The 13,383-nt window shown below is 52.3% G+C and overlaps 1 protein-coding gene and 1 pseudogene across 1 annotated transcript; one reads left to right on the plus strand and one right to left on the minus strand.

The window, feature by feature from the left end:
- The first annotated feature begins 1,973 nt into the window (after positions 1-1,973).
- Positions 1,974-9,365, plus strand: LOC135999357 (olfactory receptor 14A16-like; annotated as a pseudogene).
- Positions 9,366-10,226: 861 nt separating this feature from the next.
- LOC135999308 (olfactory receptor 14A16-like) lies at positions 10,227-11,243 on the minus strand. The gene has a single exon (XM_065652869.1). The coding sequence runs from the start codon at positions 11,241-11,243 to the stop codon at positions 10,227-10,229; it is 1,017 nt and encodes a 338-aa protein (XP_065508941.1).
- Between the last annotated feature and the right edge of the window lie 2,140 nt (positions 11,244-13,383).

The following is a 13,383-nucleotide window of genomic DNA, read 5'->3' on the forward strand; positions in this document are numbered from 1 at the left end:
AGTGGATGCCTCAAGGAGAAGACCAATGCAAGGATTACCAGACAGATAAAGAGCTATCCTGAGCCTGTCTTTTCAGTTGCTTATTCCAAGGGGCGGGGGGTGCAGGAAAGGATAAAATGAAAATGAGCTCTCATGCTTAAACAAGTCACTGTGACTCCTGAACTGCAACTCCAATTAATCATCACATCTGCCAGAAGCCTCATAACATCCCTTCAGCTGCTGCTCTGCCTGTGCACAGCACCAGCATCACATTGGCTATACTCGTCAGGCTTACTCTGACCTGCCCTTTTCCCCAGTCTGCAAACAGGAAGATGCCCCCAGGCAGTGCCCTGTGAACAGGCAGGATCTGTAGGGCCAGGGTGAGGGCACAGAGCATGGGATGGGGTCTGTGAGTGCTGACAGGGAAGAGACATGGACAGGGAAACTATTCCCAGGGGAAGAATCTCCAGGAAGCAGGGAAATGATCAGAAATGAGAGGAAACTAAACTCAGAATTGTTATCAGAGGGAGAACACAGAAAAATCGATATGATCCCCTGCAGTGCAGATCCCTCCTGTGAGCAGCCGCCTCGCCTCCTCTCCCACCCAGCAAAGCCTCTGCCCTCAGGGCCGGGGGCTCCAAGGCATGAAGCAGCTCCTGTGCAGCCAGAGCTCCAGTTCCCTCTGCAGAGCACAGGGGCTGAGAGCAGCTGCCCGGCAATGCTGGTGTGTGGGAGGTGGCTGCACAGCTGGGGAAGGGTGACGCTGTCTGAGTGCCCGGCTGCCTCTGCCCTGGCCTCTCTCACACCCACCCTCACCGCATTTTCCTTCTTGCTCCACTGCTCTGGGTCACTGTTGGTGTGATCTGGTTCTTGCTGTCAGGCTCTCTGGGGATGGGAGTTTCAGCTGCAGAGTCACAGCCTGATCTTGTGGGTCCTTTCCTGCAGGTGTGTCCATGGGAACACGTGTCCCAGCTTTGCTCTGCCCTGTGGGGCTGTGGGCAATGCAGTGTGTGGGGCTGGGGAATGAGCTGAGTCTCCCTGAATCAAATGCCATCATTAGGACCCTTGGCTGTCTCCTTGAGTGTTTTTCTTCCAAGTTGCGAACTTCCCTCCAGGATGCAAACCTGTCCTATAGCACGTTAGCATTATCTGAATTCCCCATGCAGAAGTGCAGAGATGCTATGATGGAAGAAATGCTGTTTGGTTTGTGAAATGAGCCGTGTGTGTCCTGGGATAGAAGTGGGGTGCTGAGACCTGAGGAAAGCGTGAGACATGTCATGGTCCGCGGTGGATCCCTCTGCTCTCAGCAGTGCCTGGTGGCTTTTCAGGGTAACATGGCAGTGTGATCAGCCTCTATCTCAGAAAGGTGCCAGCCCAGGGCAGCTGGAGCAAGACAGAGGGACAGAGCAGCTGCCCTCACTCTGCACTGACCCACAGGCATCCTCTGGTCTCGCAGGACTCGCTCTGTTCTCTCTGAGTGCAGCAGAAATGCTGAGGGTTTCTGACACCCAACAACACTCTCCAGGGGAGTTCAATGATTGGACTACATGATCTTTCGAGGTCCCTTACAATCTCTAATATTCTGTGATTCTGCAAAGCTGTCAAAACCCCAAACATTTCAAACTTCATTTTACCATCCTGTTCCATTCTCTGTGACAGTGCAGATGCTGACAGGCCCTTCTGCACCAGCAGCAGTTTCAGATGACAACTTTGAACCCCAGGTCCGTCCCCTGCCCCCCGTTCCATGACCCCTGCTGCAGAGCAGGGCTGACTCCTGGGCAGCCAGCGGGCACAGGCCCTGCTCCTCACAGCACCTCCAGCCAGCACCACCCAGGGCTCAGCCACGGACCCGAAGGGAGGTCTGGAAAAGGACAAGGGGGTGTGGAGCAGGGGAGGGTGTGTGAGAAATGGCTTTGATTTTGCTCAGAGAAGTCTCCCCTAACATGTCGCTTTTATTCCCTCCTGTGACAGTGCCCCGTGCCCAGAGGCAGCAAATGTCCAATAGCAGCTCCATCACCCAGTTCCTCCTCCTGGCGTTCACAGACACACGGGAGCTGCAGCTCTTGCACTTCTGGCTCTTCCTGGGCATCTACCTGGCTGCCCTCCTGGGCAACGGCCTCATCATCACCACCATAGCCTGTGACCAGCACCTCCACACCCCCATGTACTTCTTCCTGCTCAACCTCGCCCTCCTCGACCTGGGCTGTATCTCCACCACTGTACCCAAATCCATGGCCAACTCTCTGTGGGATACCAGGGTCATTTCCTTTGCAGGATGTGCTGCCCAGGTCTTCTTTGTATGTTTCTTGTTTGGTGCAGAGTATTCTCTCCTCACCGTCATGTCCTACGACCGCTACGTTGCCATCTGCAAACCCCTGCACTACGGGACCCTCCTGGGCAGCAGAGCTTGTGTCCACATGGCAGCAGCTGCCTGGGCCACTGGGTTTCTCAGTGCTCTGCTGCACACGGCCAATACATTTTCACTGCCACTGTGCAAGGGCAATGCCCTGGACCAGTTCTTCTGTGAAATCCCCCAGATCCTCAAGCTCTCCTGCTCAAACTCGTACCTCAGGGAACTTGGTCTTCTTCTGGTTAGTCTCTTACTCGTATTTGGGTGTTTTGCGTTCATTGTGCTGTCCTATGTGCAGATCTTGAGGGCCGTGCTGAGGATCCCCTCTGAGCAGGGACGGCACAAAGCCTTTTCCACGTGCCTCCCTCACCTGGCCGTGGTCTCCCTGTTTATCAGCACTGGCATGTTTGCCTACCTGAAGCCGCCCTCCATCTCGTCCCCATCCCTGGACCTGGTGGTGTCTGTTCTGTACTCAGTGGTGCCTCCAGCAGTGAACCCCCTCATCTACAGCATGAGGAACCAGGAGCTCAAGGATGCCCTGTGGAAACTCATATCTTAGTGTTTTCTGAAGCAATAAACTGCTTCTCTCCTTCTACATAGTAGTTTTAATGTAACTAGTTACAGGTCCAGCCTCTCACTTGTAATTTCTGTTTTTATTGAAGTTGGTTTTTATTGTGATAACATTGTCATTCCCTTTCTAAATCTCTATCTGCTTTTCTTTTTTAACCACTGGCTGTGTAAATGAGGAGCTGTGCTTTCCTTTTCTCTTAAACAAAATAAAGCATCCTGTAGTGACTTGTTTTTCACTATATCCTTCCTGCAAGGCCTGTTTGGAGCTGCAGGAACAGTTCCTGTGTGCATGGGAGGAGGGGAAAAGAGTCCAGCCTGGCAGCCCTGCCAGGGAGCACCAGCGCTTGGCCTTCCAGAGCTGTTCTCGTTCCACTCCCACACTCTCCTTCTCATCCCTTGTGTTGGTGCAAGGCCTGAGTGCTCTGGCAGCCTGGTCACCGTCCTGCTGTGTGTCAGTCCTGTGAGCGCAGGCAGGGACAGGCCATGGGCACTGCTGTGACAGAGCTGGCCTCTGTAACAGGACTTCTATAAAGAAGAGTGATCTCCTCAGGGCAGTGCCGGAAGGCTTAGGTCTTCTTACAAACCTTCTCTCAAAAACTTGCCCACGAAAGTGGCCACAGATGCAAACACCAGTGTACAGCTGCACAGTGTGTGTGTGCAGGGCTGGGCACACAGCAGTGTCCTCTCACAGCCAGGCCTCCTGCCAGAGACCTGCAGGACCAGCAGAGCAGGGGCTGGGCTGTGCCCCTGTGCACTGGACACCCCGTGGAAGCTGCCCCAGGGCATCGTCATGGACTGGCCCCTCACAACCAACATTTCCTCTCTCCCCAGCTCAGAGAGGTTCTTTATCCCTCCATGGAGGGACACTGAATGAGTATTTCAGCTGTTCATGTTGCATCATACGGATGAGATGTGAGCATGCACATCATGCATGAGAGGTGAGATGAACCCGAGTCAGCAGAAACACCACGAGCTATTCCTGTGGGTTCCATTTTGGCCTGTAGGACAGACAGGGTCTTGAGGTCATTTCTCGTTGGGAGTAACATCCCATGGAAACTGCCTAAATGCAGCACTGGGATATGCTTCCTTTAAGCAATGTCCCTGTGTCCATTCCTCATGACGTGGGACATCTCAGATGAGTGCAGAGCAGGGTGACACACCACAGGGCTGAGGTGTCTCCCGTCCCTTTGAGTGGCAACAGGAGGCCAGAGGGACACTGTGACTCCTGCCTCTGTGTGTGAAAGGGACAGACTCTGTCTCTGAACATCCCTGGGTGCATAAGGAGCCCACGAGGCCGGCTCAGATGTGGACACCTGACAGAACCTGACATTTCTGTGTGTGACTCCAGGAACAAACGCCACTGGCCCAGGCAGATCAATCTCACGTGCTCCTGTCTGCTATGTCATCCTTACCTGTGAGTCTGAATTGTGGTCTGAAACCTGCCAGAGCAATCAGAGGGGTTCTGAGGTCCTTGGAAAAGGCAGTTGTCAAACCTGTCTTCAAGAAGGGCAGCAATGAGAACTGTGAGAATTACAGGCTGGTCAGCCTGTGTCCTTCCATGGGAAGGGAGTGGGACAAGTTCTCCTGCAGCCATGTCCAGGCACTTGGAAAACAAGAAAGGGATTGCTGAACCCAAATGGGCAGGGAAAGAAAGGCATGTTGTGCACATAGAATTTCACAAGGTGTCAGACATGGTTTCCCATGGTGTCCTTATAATGCGATTGGTTCTCTGTGGGCTCAAGAAGTGGATGCTGGGTGGGAAGCTGGCTGGATGATGAAGCCCAAATGTCACCAGTGGTACAAAGCCCCCCCTGCAGTCAGTTACCAGTAGAATCCCTCAGGGACCAGCACTTGGGCCAGCACTGGTGAATGTCTTTATTCTCCCCCTGAATGAGGTGACGGAGTGAACCTTCAGCTCCTTTGTGGATGGTGCAAAGCTGGGCAGAGGCCTTGGACAACCTCACCTGGTTCACCCTGCCCTGAGCAGGACAGTGAGACAAGAGGATGTTCAAACCTGAGTTACTCTGTGATTCAAGGAATCTTCCCCTTGGAAAGGTTTTGGAAGACAGAATAGGTGGAGGAATAAGACAAAAAAAAAGAAAAAAGAGGCAGAGGAGGAGACCTAAAAGGTGTCAACAGAAACAGAGCAGTTCCTGTGAAGACTGTTTCTCTACTCAAATTGTTAGCAGGAAATCTCTAATCAGCTCCCCAAACTCCCTGTTTTGCTCATTGGCCCGCTGGGATTTGCATCACATTTCTTTACATCAGATTCTGCACGGAAGTTTGCACCTGATTGTTACAGCTTGTTTGCAGGAATTAGTTCATGTTTCCTTAGAGAACCGGATTAAACAGGCACCGGGGAATTTTTAATCAGAGGAAACAAAGAAAGGAGAAAAAAAAGAAAACACAATAGAACTTAATGATGTTTCTCAGTTCTATGGTTAAATTAAGTAGTTTCCAGTGAGGTCCATTGCCATAATTGAGTCGCCTATAGGGAGTACAACAGCAACTGCTGAAAGACTTTACCTGCCTGAAGCTCAAAGCAGGGAGAGAGCTGAGAGGCTCTGAACGAGCAAAGAGTGAGAGGAGGAAGAACCTCTGGGGAGCAATGGAAAGTGCAAATGTCCAGACAGGCTTCTGAAGAGATGACTTCAGACATCGTGAGCTGAATAAGGACAGGTAGAAACTCCTGGATGTTCAGGGGGATTAAATACACAGCATGATAGACAGAATTGTGGCAATGCAAGCACAGGGAAAGGTCAATGTTTCAACTCCCACACTACATATACATTCTGAAAATTCATATTTTAGCAGTATAGAAATTCCACAGACATTTTATTGGAAATACTGAATCATTTCATCTGAGAAAAAAAGAGTGTGGGGTTTTTTGTTCTTGTTGTTGTTTTTGGTTTGATTTGGTTTTGAGGGGAGTTCTCAGGTTTTCGGGCTGAGCTCCATGGTCTCACTATAAGCACCCAGTGCAAACCTCGAGAGGCCCCAGTATACCTGAGGTGTTTGCCTGGACTGGCAGGTATCAGACAAGACTGATAAAGACATGTCGCTTCCATCATTTACATCTAGTATTCAAGACTTCTGTGCTTAATTAGAAAAGTTTCAGCACTGTAGGCAAAGAGGCAGGTACATGAAGAGCACTGAGAAGAAGTGATAGAAGAATTATCCAATTGATATCACGGAATCATAGAATCGTTTCAGTGGAAAGAGACCCTCAGGATCATCGAGTCTAACCATAACCTGACTCGAGCACTAAACCATCTCCCTTAAGAACCTCATCTAAACTCCTTTTAAACACCTACAGGGATGGTGACCTCGTGACTTCCCTGGGCAGCCTGTTCCAATGCCCGACAACCGTTTCCAAGAAGAATTTTTTCCTAATATCCAGTCTAAAGCTCCCCTGGCACAACGTGAGGCCATTTCCTCTTGTCCTATCACTTGCTACTCAGGAGAAGACACAAACACCCTCCCTGCTCCAACCTCCTATCAGGCCGTTATAGACAGTGACAAGGTCTCCCCTCAGCCTCCTTTTCTCCAGGCTAAACAGCCCCAGCTCTCTCAGCCGCTCCTCCTAAGACTTCTTCTCCAGCTTCTTCACCAGCTCCGTTGCCGTTCTCTGAACTCGCTCCAGAACGTAAAGGTCTTTCCTATAGTGAGGGGCCCAAAACTGAACACAGGATTCCAAGTGGGGCCTCACCAGCACTGAGGACAAGGGGATGATCACTGCGCTGGTACTGCTGGCTGTGCTATTCTTGGTGCACGTCAGGATGCTGGTGGCCTTTTTGGCCACCTGGGCACACGCTGGCTCCTGTTCAGCTGCTGTCAGTCAACACCCGCAGATCCCTTTCTGTCGGTCAGCTTTCCAGCCACTCTTCCCTGAGCCCGGAGCCTTCATGGGGTTGTTGTGACCCAAGTGCAGGACCTGGGACTTGGCCTTGTTGAGCCTCAGACAACTGGCCTCAGCCCATCAATCCAGCTCGTCCAGATCCCTCTGTATGGCCTTCCTACCCTCCAGCATATCAACACTCCTTCCCCTGCTGTGCTGTGCTTTACTTGGTGGCCAAAACAGCTTTGAGAACACGCTGACATTTTAGTTCTTGCTGAACAGTGCTGGCACAGCCTCAAGGCCTTCTGTATTTCTCAGTCTGCCCCAAAAACCAGAGGGCTGGATGTGGCTAAAGGGTGGGAGGGGACCAAGCCAGGACGGCTGACCCCAACTGACCAAAGAGATATTCCACACCATATGGCATCATGGTCAGCAACCTCATACAATTGTTCTCAGTCCATCATTTCATCCGGTCCAGATCCCTCTGTGTGGCCTTCCCACCCTCCAGCAGGTCAACACTCCCACCCAATTTGGTGTCACCTGCAAGCTTACTGAGGGTGCACTCGATCCCCTCGTCCAGATCATTGACAAAGAGATTAAACAGAACTGGCCTTATACTGAGCCCTGGGAACACCACTCGTGACCAACCACCAACTGAGTTTGGTTCCATTCACCACAGCTCTTTGGGCCCGGCCCTCCAGCCAGTTCTTTATCCATCGCAGATACACCATCCAGGCCATGAGCTGCAGCTTCTCCAGGAGATGCTGTGGGATACGGTGTCAAAGGCTTTACTGAAGTCTAAGTGCACAACATGCACAGCCTGTGTGGCGGATTCACTCCCCCACGACAGACTTTCCCTCATCTGCTAAGCCGGTCACCTTGTCACAGGAGGAGATCAGGTTGGTCAAGCAGGACCTGCCTTTCATAAAGCCATGCTGATTGGGCCCGATTGCTCGTCTCGTATGTGTGACCGCACAGTCCCTTTTCCAGCCCTGTTCCTGCTCTTCCTGAGTAGTGCCTGTGGGTACTTTGGCAGAGGTTCTTTCCCAGCCACGTTCCTTCTGCTGGGCTGTCACCTCCAGAGACAGAACTGACCCCACAGTCCCCTTCACAGCCATACGCTGCTTACTGGATTAGGAGTTACCGAGACACAACTGACCTCATAATACCACACCCATCCATCCTCCTCCGTAGCACCCAGGACCCAACCAAGACTGAAGTGTGTTCTACATGGTCCTACACCTCCCCTCTTTCCCACAGGCCCTAGACACCCATCTCGCTTCCTCACATTTTTTCAAATTTGTCAAATATATTTCCTACTAACAATGTGAGTGAAAAGCACTCCTCACTGGAACTGCTATATTTACGTTAACACTTCTATATCTGCACTTCTGCCTTTTTGTTTTTACTATTCTTCTACGTATTTTCTTCCAGAAACCTCTCCAAGGCAAAAAGTATTTCAAATCACAGAATAAGATCTGAAGAGAGCCCTTGTCTCACTCATCTTGTCTCACTCTCCTGCTCAGGGCAGGGTGAACCAGGGGAGGTTGCTCGAGGCCTCCACCCAGGTTTGCACCATCCACAAAGGCACTGAAAGTGCACTCTGTTACATCATGGAAGGGGAGAATAAAGACATTCAACAGTGTTGGCCCAAGTGCTGGTCACTGAGAGATGACACTGGTAACTGGCTGCACGGAGGACTTTGTACCACTGGTGATATTTGGGCTTGATGGTTCAGCCAACTTCCCACCCAGCATCCACTTCTTGAGCCCCATCAGCACCACTCTGCCCAGAAGCACACCATGTCTGAGGCCTTGCAAACACCCAGTACCCAACATGGCTTTCTTTCTCGTGTCCATTTGTCTTCAGCAATCCCTTCCTTGTCCTTCACATTCCTGGAAATGGCTGCAGGATGACATGTCCCATCCCCTTCCCAGGGAGGGAGGTAGGGTGGCCAGCCTGTTATTCTCCCAGTTCCTGTTCCTGCTCTTCTTGAAGATGGGTTTGAGGTCTGCATTTTCTAAGGACCCCAGATCCATTCTGGTTTCTACGGCACTTTTGAGAGCACAATATGGAATCACGGGCAAGGGTGACATAGCAGTCTGCAGCACTTGCAATGATCCTATCCAGGGAAGCTGAGATGAATCTCACTGGGCCACTGGGGTTTGTTCCTGGAGTCACACACAGAAATGTCAGGGTTCTGTGAGGTGTTCACATCTGAGCTGGCCTCATGGACTCCTTCTGCACCCAGGGATGTTCAGAGGCAGAGCCTGTCCCTTTTACACACAGAGGCAGGAGTCACAGTGTCTCTATGGGCTCCTGTTGCCACTCCCAAAGGACAGGAGGCACCTCAGCCCTGTGGTGTGTCACCCTGCTCTGCACTCGTCTGAGATGTCCCACATCATGAGGAATGGACACGGGACCTCAGTTCAAGGAACAAGATCCCAGTGGGTTGTTTCCCATGGGCTGTTACTCCCAATGTGAGTGACCTCGATGTTTGTCCCACAGGCCTTCCTGGCACTCCCACGAATAGCTGATGGCATTTCTGCTCACTCGTGTTCATCTCACCTCATGTACATGATGTGCATGCTCATATCTCATCTGAACAATGCAAACATGGACTTCTGACCTACCCATTCAGGAAAAAATTCTCAATCTGGTGTAACAGCCCAGTGCTGGAAATGGAGGTTGTGAGGGGCCAGTCCATGACGATGCCCTGGGGCAGCTTCCGCGGGGTGTCCAGTGCACAGGGGCACAGCCCAGCCCCTGCTCTGCTGGTCCTGCAGGTCTCTGGCAGGAGGCCTGGCTGTGAGAGGACACTGCTGTGTGCCCAGCCCTGCACACACACACTGTTTATCTCTACACTGCTGTTTCAACCTGCAGGCTGCTTTCTTGTGCATATCCTGAAGATGAACTTGAAGAAGACCTAAGCCGTCAGGCACTGCCCTATGAACATCACTTTCCTTTATAGAAGTAGTGTTACGGAGGCCAGCTCTGTCACAGCAGTGCCCATGGCCTGTCCCTGCCTGCGCTCACAGGACTCACACACAGCAGGACGGTGACCAGGCTGCCAGAGCACTCAGGCCTTGCACCAACACAAGGGATGAGAAGGAGAGTGTGGGAGTGGAACGAGAACAGCTCTGGAAGGCCAAGCGCTGGTGCTCCCTGGCAGTGTTGCCAAGCGAGAGCTCTTTCCCCTTCCACCCATGCACACAGGAACTGTCCCTGCAGCTTGAAAAAGGTCTTGGAGTTCGGATGTCAGCAGAAAACAGTTTGCCGGAGAGCCCTTTATTTTGCTTAAACACAGGGAGCATGATTCTTCATGGACACAGACACTCAGTGAGAAAAGAAAAGCAGGCAGTGAACTAAAAATGGAATTACAGTATTATCATAAGAGAAAAACACAACTAGAGACAAAAAATACTGCACACAGGATGAACCTGCAATGAGTTAGACTATAACTCGTATGTAGAAGAAGACAGAGACAGTTTATAGCTTCGGAAGAAATCCAGTCATCAGTTTCCACAGGGCATCCTTGAGCTCCTGGTTCCTCATGCTGTAGATGAGGGGGTTCACTGCTGGAGGCACCAATGCGTACAGAACAGACACCACCAGGTCCAGGGATGGGGACGAGATGGAGGGGGGCTTCAGATAGGCAAACACGGCAGTGCTGAGGAACAGGGAGACCACGGCCAGGTGAGGGAGGCACGTGGCAAAGGCTTTGTGCCGTCCCTGCTCAGAGGGGATCCTCAGCACGGCCCTGAAGATCTGCACATAGGATACCACAATGAACACAAAACACCCAAATGATAAACAGACACTAATCAAAATAAGCCCAGCTTCCCTGGAGTAGGACTGTGAGCAGGAGAGCTTGAGGATCTGAGGGATTTCACAGAAGAACTGGTCCAGGGCATTGCCCTTGCACAGTGGCAGTGAAAATGTATTGGCCGTGTGCAGCAGAGCATTGAGAAACCCAGTGGCCCAGGCAGCTGCTGCCATGTGGACACAAGCTCTGCTGCCCAGGAGGGTCCCGTAGTGCAGGGGTTTGCAGATGGCAACGTAGCGGTCGTAGGACATGATGGTGAGTATATAATACTCTGCTTCTATCAAGAATGTAAACAAAAAGAGCTGTACAGCACATCCTGCATAGGAGATGGCCCTTGTGTCCCAGAGGGAGTTGGCCATGGATTTGGGGACAGTGATGGAGATGGAGCCCAGGTCGAGGAGGGCGAGGTTGAGCAGGAAGAAGTACATGGGGGTGTGGAGGTGCTGGTCACAGGCTATGGTGGTGATGATGAGGCCGTTGCCCAGGAGGGCAGCCAGGTAGATGCCCAGGAAGAGCCAGAAGTGCAAGAGCTGCAGCTCCCGTGTGTCTGTGAACACCAGGAGGAGGAACTGGGTGATGGAGCTGTTGTTGGACATTTGCTGATGAGCATGGGGCACTGTCACAGGAGCAAAAGACAGTGATAAGTTAGGGGAGACTTCTGTGAGCAAAATCAAAGCCATTTCTCATACACCCTCCCCTGCTCCACACCCCTTGTCCTTTTCCAGACCTTCCTTCAGGTCCGTGGCTGAGCCCTGGGCGGTGCTGGCTGGAGGTGCCGTGAGGAGCAGGGCCTGTGCCCGCTGGCTGCCCAGGAGTCAGCCCTGCTCTGCAGCAGGGGTCATGGAACGGGGGGCAGGGGACAGACCTGGGGTTCAAAGTTGTCATCTGAAACTGCTGCTGGTGCAGAAGGGCCTGTCAGCATCTGCACAGTGACAGAGAATGAAACAGGATGGTAAAATGAAATTTGAAAGGTTTGGGTTTTTTACAGCTTCACAGAATCATAGAATGTTTGGGATTGGATGGGACTTCGAAAGATCATCTATTCCAATCCTGCGACTCCCCTGGAGAGTGTTGTTGGGTGTCAGAAAGTCTCATCATTTATGCTGCAGGGAGAAGAGAGCAAGCCCTGCGAGACCAGAGGATGCCTGTGGGTCAGTGCAGAGTGAGGGCAGCTGCTCTGTCCCTCTGTCTTGCTCCAGCTGCCCTGGGCTGGCACCTTTCTGAGATGGAGGCTGATCACACTGCCATGTTACCCTGAAAAGCCACCAGGCACTGCTGAGAGCAGAGGTTTGCAGGTTGGAAAAAAGGACAGGTGAACCTAAGGCTGATGGGTTCAGCACATGTGATGCTGCTGCTGTCCATGGGCAGAGGGGTGGCTGAAGGGATGTTCCAAGGCCTCTGGCAGATCGGCTGATCACTCAGACTTGCACGTCTGGAGTCTCAGTGACATGTTAAAATTGCAGAGCTCCTTTTTCACTTATCCCTTCCTCCATCCCCCCACCCTCCAAGTCTTGGAATAGGAGACTGAAAGGACAGACTCGGGAAAGCTCCTGATCTTTATAGTAATACCTGTATAGATCTTCTCCTTGAAACCTCCAATTGGAAGCAGTCTGGAGTGATCTGGAGCTGTGAGCAGCCCTGACCCACGGAGAAGCCAGCAGCAGAAGGACGCTGCCCTGCCAGGGGTTGCTCCTTCCCCCCACAGCTTCTCCCCTCAGTGTTGTTGGGATCTCCCCGGGCAGGCTGAGCGCTGACCCTGGCAGGCGGCAGAGTCCCTGCCCCGGCACAGCCCTGGGGTGCAGGGACCCTGCTCTGCAGGACAGCCCTGGGCACCCCTGGGTGCACACCCGGCTTCACCCCCTGCAGCTGCGAGAAGGCAGCTGTCATGCCCTGTCCATGCAGGGAATCCCTGCTGAGGAGCAGATCCTTCTCCTCCACACCAGCCATGGGATCTGCCAGCTCTGGGAGACAATTGCAGGATCCTTATCAGCACCGCCCTTCACCCAGAGACTTACTGTGTTAAGGACTGTGAAGATTTCACCTCCAGCGAGCTCTCAGCTGTCTCACCACCCCAGACTGCCTTTCCCCTCTCTCTGCCTGACTCCTGTCCCCTCGGTGCTGCAAGCAGAGCCCTCAGCCCTGCTGCGCTTTGCAGAGGAGCTGCTCCTGGGCAGAGCTGTCTCTCTGCAGCGCTGCCACTTGCCATGAGCTCCCTCTGTCCCAGGAGCCCAGCCCAGCTCAGCAGCACAGGAGCAGCCCATGATGTCCCTTCCTCTGTCCCCTCTGGTCTCCCTCCAGCTGTCCCTGGGGCTCCAGGGGCACATCCTTTCAAACAGCCTGAAGTACTCACTGATGTATTCTCTCTCCTCTGCAGAGACACTTCTTGACAGCATTGTATTCTTCCTATTAGAAAATAAATTGGTATGAGAATCAGCTTTTCTTGTCCCATTATTAGACAGGACACCAGAAAGGTTACAGCAAAGGATCTAATTTCTCCAAGCTGGGGGAGGAATATCTTCATTCGAATGAATTCAGGCATTTTATTCTGGGTTATACTCCTAGGTCTAGAGAGACATTCAGCAATCTTTGGCCACATCACGTCTGTGCTTTGAAGCAAAGCCTTTGCACACATGGGCTGTTGAACATTTGGTGCCAGGTTTCCGTGGGGCGACTCAGAGGTTTCCTGGTGCCACAGCTGGGGTGGTTCAGCCCAGATGTGAGGCAATGTCCTCAGCCAGGGACCTGACTGGCTGAGCTGGAGCTGTCAGTGTTGCAGACAGAGCTGTGACACGGATGGAATAAACTGCCAAGGCAGGGTGG

The sequence above is a fragment of the Caloenas nicobarica genome, chromosome 28 (assembly GCF_036013445.1).
Source record: "Caloenas nicobarica isolate bCalNic1 chromosome 28, bCalNic1.hap1, whole genome shotgun sequence".
Classification (NCBI taxonomy): domain Eukaryota; kingdom Metazoa; phylum Chordata; class Aves; order Columbiformes; family Columbidae; genus Caloenas; species Caloenas nicobarica.